At 41.0% G+C, this 16,024-nt stretch overlaps 2 protein-coding genes across 2 annotated transcripts; both read right to left on the bottom strand.

Moving 5' to 3' along the window:
• Positions 1-885: 885 nt before the first annotated feature.
• On the bottom strand, positions 886-1,641 carry LOC126912461 (uncharacterized). The gene has a single exon (XM_050704603.1). It carries the CDS (start codon positions 1,639-1,641, stop codon positions 886-888), a length of 756 nt encoding a protein of 251 aa, XP_050560560.1.
• A 5,238-nt stretch (positions 1,642-6,879) lies between these two features.
• On the bottom strand, positions 6,880-15,490 carry LOC126912327 (uncharacterized; the record flags this gene model as incomplete). The annotated part of the gene is made up of 2 exons (XM_050704019.1): positions 15,458-15,490; positions 6,880-7,239 (listed from the first exon to the last, which is right to left on the bottom strand). Coding segments are annotated over exons 1-2 (393 nt in total), but the record flags the coding sequence as incomplete, so codon positions are not given.
• Positions 15,491-16,024: the final 534 nt, after the last annotated feature.

Raw genomic sequence — 16,024 nt, 5'->3', positions numbered from 1 at the left:
TTGCGAGAGTATCACCTAGCGAGCAAAAACTATCACTACTAGAGGCATCATCACTAGCGGAAACAAAAGAATCACTATCTGACATAATAAATAAAAAATATATGTATATATACAAGAATATGCTAATATAAAAATTATACAATACTTTAAATATTAAATATAAATAGAATAATATTAATAATAATTTAAATGCTGTTCAAATTATCCGCTGCAACTGGTGACCCTGCACCACCCGCCAGCCGACACCAACAGAGTAAACAAAGTAACCAGAAACAATATAAAAAAAAAAGAAACGAAAAGAAACATTCAGTAAATAACAAATAGCCCCAAAAGAAAAACAATTTGTAAAACTAAGCTACAACAAGACACATATTATACAATAAAAAAAAAGTATTGAAAAAATTAATAAATAAAATAAAAACCAATCAATCATAAGACGCAACAAAACGCGAACACAAGGCAAGGCATTTAGCCACAAAAACGTCATACGTCAAATGTCATCCGTCAAGTGTCACCCATTGACCTGTTGCTAGGCTCACAAAACAAACATGCAATCTCAAATTAATTATTCTAAAATTAACATTAATACAGATACAGATTAATATAATATTTCATAATGACGGTAAGTTGAGCAAAAAATGTAACAAAATTATAAATCGAATGAACAAAGAAATTATGGAATATAGTAACAAAAAGAGGCGGTACAATGTAAATATGTGAATATGAAAGTTTAACTACCCGTAACTGAGCAACACTTGAGGCCATGGGTAACAAAGGGATTAATAAAAAGGAATAATAAGTGACAATAAACGACGGATTAGGCACTCAGGTAAGTACATTATGAAGAGTCTTTGCTTTGAGTTTAATAAGGCTGCGAGTTGGTACTTATCTGCGCGTTACTTTCAGATTTCCGCCAGCCTCGTCCGCGTCCCGCCTGGTCCCGGATGAGGAAGTGCCTTGTGTCTTCGGGTACTTAGCCAGCAGAGGACTCAGCTCACCCATCGTTGTTATCCTGCACCTGCTCCCGTCAGAGGCCTTGATGACGATGACGCCATCCTGTGTCCAGACCGACCGCATGCCAAAGTGCTGACGCGCCTGCACGAAGATACCCTGCCTTTCCCTCGTCAGGAACTCTCGGATGGCAATCTTGGTGCCTTTCAGACGAGTCTTGGCCCGCCAGACCGAAGATTTGATGTCCACACTGGCAAATCGGACAAGAATAGGCCGGTGATGGTCACCACTAGCCTGCCCCAGTCTGTGGGAGGTCCTTATGGATGTAGTGATGAGATTGCAGCCTAGTTTCTTATTGATAACATCGAGCACCAACTCATTAGTGTTTTCACCCTCTTTTTCAGGCATGCCCTGGATGATCAATGCCTTGCGACGGCTCCTTGTCGCAAGCTCATCAATTTGTCTGGAGCATTCAGACATCTGACCTCGTAGGAGCTTCAGCACACCGAAGATAAGTTCCCTAAATGTGCGGAACTCTTCTGCCACCTTGGCGATGGTGTCCTTGCTGGGGCCGGCTGCCTGGATCTGAGCCTGGAGTGCTTCCATCTGCCTGGTGACCAGGTCCTGCAAGGGCGTGAACTTCTCCTCCAAGGATTTCTGTGCAGAACGGACCTCAGCTATTTCCGACATTGTTTAAAGTGCAGTGATGTTGTGCTTGTGATAAATAAAATCTTGTTGATGTGCTGGCAGGTGGCGTGCCAAGTTAGTTTTATTTATTCAGGTTTATGACAACCGTAAGTATTGGATAATACTTATTAAAATAATAATATTTGATTTAGTGGTAAAATTTTAACTTCTAAATTTAATTGTAAGTTACACAAAATATACGTGTTTTCACTGACGAATCCAATCCGCGAATCTTTAGTATGGTGTCGTGTGGTTCTGTCAGTCACAATTAAATTAGGAAACGTTTTTATTCAATAAAAGGATTGTTTTTACAACTTGCAAACCAATTTATATTAAAACTTCATTTACACAAATTCTCTTTAAAATATGTGTACGATACCAATAATTATCGACTCCCAATTAGACTGAAACTGGGAAATCAGAAATAATTTCTGAGAACTTGTTGAACATGTTAAGTACTCGTATATTAACACATTTCGATGGAAAATAATAACCTGTATTGTAAGAATCGTATTTAAGAAATTATACGTTTATTGCGTAATCACTAGAATCATTTCAATATATTTACTCAGTTTAAATAACATATATTACAAAAACATTTCGACCTCTATCTTAAAAAAATACAGGCTGCACAAAAAAAATGGAGGATTAAAATACGACTGACATGTTTCGGCGAATTGTACGTGGCACAACGGTCCCTAAAACTTAATGAAAACGCAGTAAAAAATCAACAAATAGCATATAATTTTAAGTTATGTACCCGTTGGTGATTTGTACCCTAGTACAAGTAAATTATAATCACGATGATTACCATATCTGCGGACGAAAGCCATAAAATTAAAGCAAGGGTTACATTCAACGGTCGGAACGATGCGCACACCGCGCTGTCGCAATGACTTCATTAACACCAAATTGCTTCGTGTGCCACCGTCCTTAATGTGACTTGTTATTGACTTATTGTTATTGTTTTATGACGTTTTTTGCGACATCAACCAAATGGCTATCATAAGGCAGGCATAAAATAAAATTGCCAATTGTCTGTTAATTACAGACATGTATACTATATTTGAAATATCGCGCACAAATTATAAAAAATACGTTACGGTACTTCAACGCCCCAACTATTTATAGAGGTAGCAGATCATCATTAAAATAACAACCATAAAAATATGTGATACAATAGTTTTCGTCTGATTTGCGATAATGATGCATCAAACGGTGCTAGGGGTGGGACATATGTCTCCATCGTACGCGTCCGATCACCCCTTGTCATTTATTTGAGGGTGCAAAGGGGAGTGAATTGATAAAAAAAAAATGTTAATGATCAGTTCGGGAGTTGTAGTGACCGAATTTAAAGTTGCTAATTGAATAACACGGAGGTCGAGAACGGATTAAAGTACTTACATCGGCAGTAATTGATTTTGTTTATAAAGTTTTGAGATTTTTGTAAATTAATATTAAGGAAGATTATTAATATAGTAAGTATTAATAATATAGTATTTCCATAATGTGCACGATTAATGACTGTCTATTGACCGGCTCAACACTTTAATCCATTCATAATCCATCTATGCTTCATCAGGTGCACTACTTAGACTAACAAGTAAAGCAAAACCAGAATTACTTTAAATGAGAATGCCCATTTTACTATGGGAGTTCGCCTATAAATGCGTCTTGATGAAATTAACACTAAAGATAGCTAGCTAATCATGTTTAGATTAAGAACTAAAAATATTATTACATAAAAGCGTGGCACATTGGAGAAATCTGAATGTTAAGTATCCAAGCATTTTGAAGTTATATAGCTTATGGTTACAATCACGTTACAATTGGATACATTTACGATACTACTATCTTACAATTCTTTTCATTTTATTGAAAAGAACAGCAAACAGTATAAATATAAACTTAAAACTAGTTACATTCAAATATTTTGGTTATAATGAAACCCTAGAAACACTGGCCGCAGATAGACATAGGAGATTAAAAAAGAAGAAATTGGAAGAATCGCACGTGTAGCAATTAGTAGATATAACTATAATATATAATGTTGAGTCCACGTGGACTCTCCGGGCGAGTGGTGGCACTGAATGTGTTAAAAAGGTAATACAAGAGCGTTGCATATGGTTTGAACCAGCTTATGTTGCACCAGATACCATGGCTAATGAGTAGTGCTGAAAATTATTTCTACAAGAGGAAAACAACAATATGATATATGAATCCAATTCATATTTAATAATAACAAACACCTCCTAAAAGTTACGTTAAATCTTTTCTCTAACAAACGATGATACAATACCAAGGAAAAATAATTTAACTCCACATTAAAAGATAAAAATAAAAAACGAAAATCTTAGTTTTTTTTTAATTTTCCACAAAAAAAATTGATTACGATGTGAAAAAAGTATAAATACAAAAGTTGTAGATATCTACAACTTTATCATTTAACTTTTTTCCATAGGACTTGTAGTTTCACCGAAAATCGCGAGAAACCGATTTTTTCTCTTAAACCCTCCCCATTCCCCACTTCTCGAACTCGGATGGAATGTAATTTGTTTTCTTCCGTTTTTAGCATATTCTCTTCCATTTCCAATAGGTTTCATTCTACTATATTTTTTTGCTTCAAAAGTCATCTACCCTTTTTTGAGGCGGGAAAATCATTCAATCACTTGTCCCGCCTTGGCCGAGGCGAGAGGGAGTCTCAGACTCTTACTGACTAAAAACCACCCCGTTCCTTCTCCTGCTTTTTGAGCCGGAGCCCCGGTAAGCCCGCTAGGTAGTCCGCAGCTCCGGATCAGGCATCAGCCCTACTGGGCCCCATCTGTGGTGGGCTGATGGTTCTTAGAAGCGCGCGCAGAACGCAACGCGCCGCACGCACGGGTCTGTTTCTGGTTGGGCGGCGAGCTACCCTTGCTCGCCGTCCGCTGACCCGCACTCACGGTGGCCGGAGATCGTCCTACGATCCCCGACGCCCCGAGTGTCTCTCGCAACGGCTGGGTCGTGAAGAGGTTGTTTGCTAGTATGACTGCTTCGCGCTGGCGGCGGTGGTGGCGCGTTCCGGCGGCCATGAAAGCACGAGTCCCAATTGCCGGATCCTTTCTACAATTATTCGATATTCTACAGGAGCGGCACCAAAACCGAACCCTGTAGAACACCGCGAGACATCTCTCGTTATTATTCACGATAAGATTTTCAATGAATAAATTTTTAAAACGCAACATGACCGAGTTTTGGTTATTCTTCTTTTACAGACTTTCTTATATTTTATAGATGTTCAAAATATTTAGCATCATTACGAACTCCTCATAGGTACACAACAGACACATTTAATCAAGTTAATCCATTAGAACAAGAAATTAAACTATTAAAAGAAACTAGTACCGGTTCTATGAAAGCCGATCATTCGTCATAATTACAGTGCATTGTTTCTACAACAAACACATGGAATAGTTGTCGAGTCTGTCGAGTTAACAATAGACAAACAAAACCCCTACCCTTAACGTCACTTAAAACACTTGCAAATAATAAATATGTTTATTTAACAGGGACATGTTATAAGCGATTAGCGATTTTCCTTGAGATACCTGTTAAAGACCATTATTACATAGGTGGATAAACGATCAGCATACCACCACCACCAAGCAATATAGTATCTCGCACTATCTTACTTGGTGGCCAGTTCTTAAAAAAGGTGACAAAAAATTGTAGTTTATTATTAGGATCATAATGATTGTGAACACGAGGTACCTACTCGTACCTGAGTACGTAGATATGAAAAGTTCACTCACACTGAAGTATATCTAGTATAATAAAAATAAGTCGGGTTTTCCTTCCTGACGCTATAACTCCAGAATGCACGAACCGATTTCTACGGTTTTGCATTCGTTGGAAAGGTATCAAGCTCTATGAGGTTTATAGCAAAAAAAATCTGGAAAAATTCAAGAGAAAAACCAGAATACCGAGAAAATCATTGGTGGCGAAACGGAGTTCGCCAGGTTTGCGAGTTATTTACAAAGATAGTTTGTTTCGATAATAATAAGAAAATGAATATGTTTAAACGTAAAAACACAAAAAAAATATATATATAACACGCTAACAGCTTATAACTTAAGCCTCAGCCAACATAAATCGTGTAGTTTGAAAAAAAGCAAATATGTGGGGTGCTATCAACAAGGGTTCGTGAACAAATACAATAAAATATTATCCATTACACCCTGCCTCTGTTAGGATTATTATTGGCTTGTTTGTTTGTCCAGTAATCTTTGAAGATAAAGCAAATAAGAGATATGTATTGTAAAACAATATTCATTGTCGTTATTTCTTTTAAGTGAAAGACTATTATTACAAGGACAATCGCAGTTAACATTTGTATTGTTTTATTTTACTGAAATATGATCTCGATAACTGGACATTTCTTTTACTTCCTTTGAAATAAAACTACGACTTTTTAAATAAGCAATTCACAAAGAACAGTATTTTTCGTTTTATTTTATCACCTGCGTACAAATGATAGACCAGAAGAAACCACTTGACGACATGCATCTGGCATGTATTGACAAAGTTTATTAGGTAGTATGTTCTTTTTTCTTATTGAAAAGACAGATAAGATTTTACAAGTTAATATGGTATAAAATTATGCACTACTTAATGAGAGCCTAAGTTCTTTTAGCGCTTCACAAAGGAGCTCTTCTTTAAGTTGGGGAAAATTTATGTAAATTGAGCTCTCGCGTAGAGTGCCGTCGCTAACTTCTTGTACGAAAAAGATACTGGTTATTCAAAAGAAAATGAGAATCTTTTCAACGGATTTCATAAAGAAAGTACGCTGAAACGCGATTTGACATTTACTTCATCTCGTGTTCTCTATCTTCATAGGAATTTTCTAAATAAAACTTATTGTAGGACTTCAACGCGTACCTAGTTTTGTTTCATGTACCTTTTTTTGAGAGGGGAAAATCATCCAATGACTTCTCCCGCCTTGGGTGACGCGGGAGGGAGTGTTAGACTCTTACTAACTAAAAACCACCCCGGTAACCTTTTACGTTGTCCGCAGCTCCGGATCGGGCATCAGCCCTACTGGGCCCCATCTGTGGTGGTCTGGCTCGATGAGGCGCGCGCGGAACGCGACGCGCCGTACGCACGGGTGTAGTTGTGGTCGGGCGGCGAGCTACCCTTGCTCGCAGACCCGCACTTACGGTGGCTGAAGATCGTCACGCGATCACCGACGCCCGGAGTGGACACTCTGCGGCGGCTGGGGCGTGAGGAGGATCGTTCCCTCACGCGCTCCTCCTTAGCTAGCATGACTGCTTCGCAGAAGGAGGAGACGGCGACCCATTCCCCCTCGCTCCGCACCATGGCCTGAACCAAAGCCGGACGCGAGAGGTCACCGTCGCCGATCACATCCCTGAGGACACGGCGGTGCTCAGCCCATGCAGGGCACACCGCCACCGTATGCTCCACCGTGTCCTCCGGGTGGTCCTCGCAATGCCGACACCCGGGCGTTTCCTCCCGCCCAATCAGAAACAGGAACCTACCGAAACACCCATGTCCAGTAAGCACCTGCGTCAGGCGGTAGGCGAGGACGCCGTAGCGCCTCTCTAGCCACTCCTCAAAGAGGGGACTGACCGCTTCTATAACAGTGAGCCCAGCCCTCGGTTGCGACAGTCGTTGCTTGCATTCCGCCATGAGATCCCGCCGGAGCTCATCCCGCCACGCACTAATCTGACGCGGCAGCGGAGTTTCGCCCCGGCGATGCGCCACCGCACGTAAGCTATATACGTCCGCGAGCACTTTTGCTTCCAGATCCCACGGCGGTAATCCGGCAAGGAGGTTAGCCGCCTCCCCGGAGATCGTGCGGTACCCACGGATCAACCGAATGACCATGATCCTCTGGAATGAAACCAGCGCGCGAGCTGGTTGTCGCCTTAAATTTGGTGCCCACACCGGAGCCCCATAGAGGGCCATGGACCGCACGATCCCCGCGTTCACCCTCCGGCAGGAAGCGTTTGGTCCCCGAGGTTGGGTAGGAGCCGCTTTAGAGCAGCCCCCGTTCGTTCCAACTTGGGAGCCAAACCTCGGAAATGTTCCTCGAATTTCCACCGACTGTCGAGGACGAGTCGCATGTACTTCATCGTCACCTCGATGCCGATGGAAACCCCTCCTGCCATGATCTGGAACCCACCCGGAGGTGGCGCATTCCCACGGCCATAAAAACACATGGCCTCGGACTTATGAAATGCCACCTCGAGTCCCAGCTGCCGGATCCTTGCAACGACTATCGCAACCGCTCTCGTCATCAAGTCGGCCGCCACCTGGTGCGACCTCCCGTGTGCTAGCACTAGCGTATCATCAGCGTAGCAAACCACGCTGACGCCGTTCGGGAGGTCAGTGCGCAGCACCCAGTCGTAGCCTATGTTCCACAGGAGCGGTCCCAGGACCGATCCCTGTGGAACACCGCACGACATCTCTCGCCGGTTCCACTCACCTCGGTGACCGGGGTAGATGACGGATCTGTCCGTCAGATAAGCCTCGACTATACGACGGAGGTAGGTAGGCACCCGATGATACCGCAGTGCCTCCAAAATGCAGCTCCAGGGCAGAGAGTTGAAGGCGTTGGCGATGTCCAAAGACACCGCCACAACGACCTTACCCCTGGACACTGCAGTCCCCGTCGTGAGGTCCCTCACGCGCATGATGGCGTCCACCGTGGAGCGCCCTCTGCGGAAGCCGAACTGGCCGTCCGCGAGGTCCAGCCGTGTTCCCGTCAGGTGCGGGACGAGGCGGTTTGAAATTATTCTTTCAAATAGTTTTCCCACCTCGTCGAGTAGCACGATGGGCCGGTACGCGGACGGAGAGTCCGCAGTGCGCCCTGGCTTCTTCACGACGACCAGTTTACCCGCCTTCCATGATAGCGGGAACTGGCCCCTCTCCAAACGTGCGTTGAAAAGACCAATTAGTCGAGGCCTGAGAGTCTCCAAAACCAGGACCCACGCCTTGCTAGGCAATCCGTCGGGCCCCGGGGCGGTGTCCTTGGCGCCCATCCGGCGCACCGCCACTTTTAGCTCTGCCTCGGGCACTTCTGATCCTGTGTCATCGTGGCCCGCATCGGGCACCGCAGTAGGCGGAGTCACCATTAGGTAGGGGCGTCCCCACGGGTCTCTGTCTAGAGTCTCCAGCATCTCCTGGCGGGCCTGGTTTTTGGCTCGTCGGATTTCCGTTTTCAGGGCGTCTTTCGCCGCCTTGTACCGCTCATAAAACTCCGCCTCTCTAGCTTCCGCGTCCGAAGGACGGATACGAAGCCTGCGGTGCCTAGTGTACTGGCGTCGCGCAGCAACACATGCACTGCGCAGAGCAGCCAGCTCTTGCGACCACCAGTACATCTGGCGCTTCCGCTGTCCTGGATGGACACGGGGCATCGCCACGTCACAAATCCTGTACATGGCGTCCTGGAGCCACCGTGCCTCCTCGTTAATGTCGGCAGGCCTGTCCGGTGGTAGCACCCAGGCTTGCACGATGGCGGCTTCTAGGAATAGCTCCCGGTCCAGCTGCCTCAGCGCCCAACGCGGGCCACATGGGGCCTGTCTGACTGGTGGGTCCGTGGACTCGGCAGATTCATCAAACCGAATGTAGCGGTGATCGGAATATGTCTCCACCTCCTCCATGACACACCAGTCGACCACACGCGGTGACAGAGCGGGGCTCGCGAACGAATTGTCCACCGCCGATTCTCCCTGCATCCCACACGTGGGAACAGAACCCCGGTTCAGGACGACTAGGCCTGTCTCCAGAGCCCAGTCTTCCACCATCCTACCCCGCGTGTCGGTGATCCGGGAACCCTAAGCCAGATTTTTGGCATTGAAGTCCCCGAGGACGAGCACGGGGAGGGAACGGAACCCGACGACGACGTCAACCAACTCCCTTAGGGAGTTGTGGAACTCGGTGAGAGTTCGGTTCGGAGAGAAATACACGCCCACCACAGCGATCTCTCCGAACCGTGCTGCAACACAACCCCGGCCTCTTTGAGCACCCTCAAGAGTCGGGATACCGGCGGCGGCGGACAAGATGATGGTCACCGAGCCATCCAAGTCCGCCACCCAGTGATCCCTGGGCGGGACGAAATAGGGCTCGGAGACCACGGCGATATTAATCGACCACTGCGCCATGCTCTGGAGTAGTAGGTCCTGAGCGGCAGCGCAGTGATTGATGTTCGCCTGGAGGAGGCGTAATGGAGTCACTATTGACTCGGCGGCATTACAGCCGGCAGCGGCCGCGGCGACAGCAGCAGTAGGGGAAGCGGTTGCTACTGCAGTGGCGGCGGCGGGAACGGCGGGGGTGGCGGAGGGCCTAGCCTTGCCCCTGGTTTTGGCAAAACCAGGTATTTTGGTTGTTTCATGTACCTAAGATTTATTTTCAATTTTATAATGTCCGGTCATGTTCTCAATCAGTCTTTTTATTTAGTGTTAGGTACTTTTATAAAAACCGTTCGTGTCATTACTATTAGCTAGAGAACGTCCAGCTAAATAAAGACTTATTTCTTAAAAAAAGAGACTTGCTATTCTCCCCATCCTTGACAAGAGATTAGGGTAAGTTGGGTAAGAGTAAGGGTTAAGAGGTTGATCGCTCAATTACCTAAGTTTTCGGCCACAATTAAAAAGGCTGGTCGCAGTTTTATCCAGGTCTTTTGTATCATGTAAACTTTTACAACTGGTCGCTGCAACAGACGAAATTATAAACATGCATGGAATCGCATTTATTTATAGCTCCAAGCATCAATCAATATGACTACACCTAGTCTAACGAGGCAAACGCGAACGTTTTATAAATTATAAAATACGTTTGTACCATGAAATTGCTTTTAAAATCAATTTAATAGCAAAAGGTAAACCAATGAAATATATTTCTTTGCTCATTTCCTATTTTGTTTACTTATTTTCTTGCTTTGACTAATTTTTCTTCAAAATTTGCGTGAAGTTGAAGCACTCAATCAGTAATTCTACTAAAATATTTACCGTTGAGACTGTTTTGTAAAAAAGGAAATTGCCAACTTTACTTTTAATTTCATTTCAATTCGTGTCGTGAAAAGGCGAGTAAACCGAAGTTGTAGTTAAGCTTGAGATTTTTTTTTTCTTGCCACGATGAACAAAAGAGTAGAAAGGTGCATTTCAATATAAACTGTATAAAAACGATATCATTATGAGTAATGGTGTAAACTACATATTTTGATATTAGAAACAGAATTCAATATGTATAGAGATAGGGTCAAAATGTAATGAAATAATTCACCAAACATTCTACTCTAAACATAACTGCAATGTGAATAATCACAGGATTTCAATAGTAAACATGAAATAAATAGATTTCTACTATTAAAATCGGCAGTATTACAAGATAAAGACCACAAAAAGCCACCCGACAACTTCACACATACCAAACACATTTATTATTCCATCCATCCTTTATACTTGAAAATTAAAAAGAGAATCAAGCGGAAATATTATCTTTCTTCACCATATTTTTATCGTTACGAGTGGCCGAATATCAGGGCCCAACCCTTCTGCCGATGCATCGAGTCTGATAACACAACGTCGACGTACAAAATGTTCAGTTGTATCTAAATCCAAAAAGAAGTCACCTTGCCGACTGGGGCCACTAAGTTAGAGGGAACAAAAAATGTTATATTGAGTACTTTATTTAGTAGGTACTTATTCGTTTTTATCATGAAAAGATTGTTTTATTTATACAAATGCAAAACTCTCTGATAGGGTATTCTTATATATATTTAGCTATAGCTACTGATCGACAGACATTCACGACCACTCTCTTAAAACGGAGGAAGTTTCGTCCGAAACTTCGCAAATTTCGTACTACAATTCCATTTATTGCGAACCTCTGTGAACAAAAATGAACGAATGAAATGAAGACAAATAAATAAATTTTGATTTTAAATTAAAAATAAAACATTATTTTAAGTAATTTCATTAGTAAATCTATAACGAGAACCGGAGTAAGCACCCTGTAATTTCGAAAAGAAAATAAGTTGCTTAAACGCTTATTTCCTAGCCACATAGTCACAAATTCACAGGGCAAATGACAATCGATCACATACCTTAAACCTTTGGATTAAGAGTTTTGACAGAACACGACTAACTGAGGACAGCGCAGGTGACCGAGTTTTGATTAATCGACTAAGAGAATCGGATCAAAATCGACTTTCACGCAGACGGCACGTATTTATCACGTACGCGGTGATAGGGTTAAGTAGTTGTATGTAAGGTGTAGTGAGAAATGTCTTTATTAGGAAGGAAGGTATCGAAATTATTATAGCTACTTAGAATAATTTATAACTGTGAATGTAATTAAACGTTTTTAATTGTTGGAGAAGTACAGTTTCTCAGTGATAATGATGTTTTGTAGTCCTGCCAAAAGGCCATGATTTCATGCTGAACGACTAGCAGTGAAAATAAATCCACTACAAAAAATACATTGTTTAAATATCATAACGTGATATCTAGGTTTCGCTTGCTTTTTGGCAGCAAATACTGATATTTTCAACCGGAAACTAGTGTCCTCCTACAACAAAGCTTCGACCAAAAATCTCACTCATAAAATCTGAGAGTTTTATTCAAACCGCGATCCCACCGGTGCCGGTGGTTTGGACCAAAGCGCTGCGAAGTTCACACCGCTTTCCTCCCGTAATTGAGCACAGTATTATTCCTATTTGCACCCAAACCTATCGAATAACAAAGCATTTTTTTCTTTCTAAATATATTTTTTTAATTTTTCGAATTTGCACACACAGGGTCAAACAAGGGGCGCGTGCGGGTACTGCGGGTCTCGTTACGGCGCGCGGCGGGGGCACGCGCCGCCACGCGCCCACTCTTCATTACCCGCCATTCTCCTAACATTATTGTTTCCGCCACGCGTCTATTATAGCGGTTTTAGTTTTTTCCCTTTTTTCCTCTAGTAATCGGATCGCAAGGGATTAGTCGATCCGAGTGATATGTGATTCGATCAACATAAACATGCTATTTAATGGCTTTAGAGGTTAATAGCGGTGTTAATGGCCATCGTTTGCGATAATACACTTGGTTGACAATTTTTGCGATTTTGATCTCAATTAGTGCATTAACTTGCGTATTTATGAATTATGTTTGTCACAGTAATTTATTACAATATTACCTCTACGTAAAGAAGACGAATATCATGTGATTTCGCATTGTTAAAAGATACCATATTTTAATACACCATATAGATTAGATTAGAAAAATTGTACACAATAAAAACACAAAGGACAAACATTTAGAAATACAATATTATGATCCAAAGAATTCGGTCACAAAGTATTGGTCAATAGTTATTTTTATAAAGATAAATCGGCAATAGATCACTAGGCGATCTAATTCTATCTTCTATCTCTACTACCTTTCCTCGATACCTAAAAATATATGAACGCTAAAAATATCTTCAGTAAAAATACAATGATCAGAAAAACCAATTTCAATATACGTTGGTATCTATCAGACGTGTTACAGTGTCCAGTATAACTTGACCTCTCTTTTATTGTATTGAATGGAGTTTTGTAGACGAAGGTTTCACTGGAGATGAAAATATATTTATTATAATATTCACATAATAATGTTTTATAACGGTCGCCATTGATAAATTGGAATGGAATATATTTTTATCACAGACGAGGTAAACAACTTACCTACGTTATGTAATGTTAGGCTCGCCTGATGGAAAGCAGCTGTTATAGTGTGGTCATGAAATATAACTTCTTTAGTAAGAAGATCACACGAGTACTTATTGTGAATCTACAGATTTAGACGTATTAGGATGCTATAACTAAAACATGTGCATGGCCAAAATTTTTGTACGTACACGGCGCCGTACTTAGACTTCGGGGGTCCTCGGTGGAGCATGTGGTGGGGGTCCCTAGACACTAGCCTGTATAGCCCGCGCCTAATAACTCCGGCACTGTACATACATTACCTCATTTTCTTTCAGACACTAACAGCTACTACGAAATATTCTCTAATATAATTGTAATTAAAGTTACACTACAGATAAACTTATATTGAGTATACTATCACTTCATCTGTCACGAAAAAAAGCTTTTATGCTTGTAGGAGTTCAGACCTTTTTGTACTCCACGTACCTACTTGCACCACATACGTAAAGACAAAACCATCACATAGAGCAGTGGACTATCAAGACATATTCATACGCAGAGGTTTCAATTGTAAATAATCTGTCAGTTATTCTGTATTAAAATAGATATTCATCAGCTCAACAATACTCGTAACATAATTTTAAACAAAAATATGAATATTCTTGGTATCCTGAACATATTGACTGTTAATATATAACGCTGTTCCGACATCAAAAACGTTAAACAACATTTTTTGACTTGTTAATATGAAAAAGCGAGATATTTCAGTTCCTAGAGCATTTTCAACAAAAATGTTGATGAAATTGAATAATGTTTCAATAGGTATGAAAAATTCGTTGAAGTATTAAAAAAATATACTCGTTCCGGATTGTAACGGTATTTTTAAATAGGATTGGTAAATAAAATGCATTATTTTGCTTGTTCAAATACAAACATGCAATGATGATAATATCACTGTCAAATATAAAGTCCACTGCTGAACAAAGAAATGTCGCAAGTAATGAAATAATATCATAATGTGTGGCATCTCTGCGTAAAATAATATTTCACTTTACCCATGAAAATAGGGATGATGACGGGGTATTGAAAATTAAAGATCTATTTAGTCCTTCAGTTGGGTAATGAAAAAATATTAAACACGTATTTTTTTATTTTTGTCATATAACATAACAATACTTATTAGAAGTGAAGAGTGAGTGAGTGAAAAACGTTATTCCTACGTATTTAACTTAGCTAGAAATGACGGCACGTGATGTTTCAAATCAATATTTATTATCTTCGAAAGTATTCGTATATCCGTAAGAAAAAAAAACGTGTCTAATATTGTAAAATAATAAACAAAACGGGCATTAAAAAAATGATGTCGTCTACAGTACAATTCGTCAATAATTTCTGCAATTCACAATGAAATGATTCTTTAGTTCTTTATAATCAGAAGCATTGTTCACGTTGCGTTATTTGACGAATGCATGCAATAGGCGTTGCAAACAATAGGCAGCCTACAAAATGCCTATAAATGGAATTTATTGCCAAAATATCAGGCATGTATAGCTTTACTCCGTAACTGATCGGATCAGATTCATATTTGCTATTGTGCTCCTATTATACATCAAATACTGACTGTTTTCATAATAGACAAACTGATGAGCGTGTATAGAATCACCAATATTATTGGTAACTAGTATTCGGGTAATATGTGAATAGTCAAACCAGAAATTTATGTGAAATAAATTGGAGGAATAGTTTGGTTTCCAGGACAGAATTGGTTCAGGTTATCCAAATATTATGAAACTAGTGGTCATTGTAATATGTATAAACATAAAAAAAAACATTAAAAGTATTTTCTCAATATTAACTATCTACTTGGATCTCAGACAGATATACATAATGGTACATAACCTCTAATGCAGAGACAATGGAGCGCCAATTGCTATGGAGCGCCAATTACTACGAATCTTACATATCTCTTTCGCTTCATCACCAGTCGAGAGACTTTTCACTGACATACTTTTAAAATTTAACCCATAATAAAATGCAACAGCAACCTTATCAATAACAAACAACAAAATTCCCAGACATTATACAACTAACCCATGGAGAACAAAAGAGTGCTAATAGGTCGAAATTTTTTGGTTCCCGTAACATTTTTACTTCCTCTATTTTCAAGTATATTAGGGGCCCCATGGGTCATGGGGTGTTATTTGAGATGGGAGCCTAGCTCATGATCATTAGGAAAGCCTGTCGGATTCTTTCTGTAGGAGGACTTAGAAGCACGTGGCGGTCACGTGCCACCCTCCACCGTATTTGTCTGTACCTGATTTGGTCGAGTTCGTTCAAACGATTTTTATGCGATTTTTTTTTAATTTGTAATGTTTGTTTGTGGTTGAGCTGGTATATGCGTAATCTTTTAATCCTTTGTGGTTGTTACTGTGTTTGAGTATGATGTTGTGCTAATAAATTGGTGTTTTATATGTTGATTTATGTTATTTTTATTGGTAATAGGTTTGGGTTTGAACGCTATCGGTCTGGTGTCTAGTGATGAGCCATGAGGCAGACCAGGTCCTTGAAGACATCATTATGAAGATTCACAACTGTCAAACAAACAGAGAACTCTACTTCAATATCAATATAATAAAAAAAAATTGCAAACATATTACATTTATAAAAGAATCAAAACCCTTATTCGCTGCCCTAATTTCAACAAAGAAATGTTCGACC

The sequence above is a fragment of the Spodoptera frugiperda genome, chromosome 25, assembly GCF_023101765.2.
Source record: "Spodoptera frugiperda isolate SF20-4 chromosome 25, AGI-APGP_CSIRO_Sfru_2.0, whole genome shotgun sequence".
NCBI classification, from domain to species: Eukaryota; Metazoa; Arthropoda; class Insecta; order Lepidoptera; family Noctuidae; genus Spodoptera; species Spodoptera frugiperda.
This window is presented reverse-complemented; position numbering and strand designations above follow the sequence as displayed.

Bases quoted from the DNA above. Each gene is read 5' to 3' on its own strand.
- LOC126912461 (XM_050704603.1), bottom strand. From the start codon at position 1,641: ATGTCGGAAATAGCTGAGGTCCGTTCTGCACAGAAATCCTTGGAGGAG.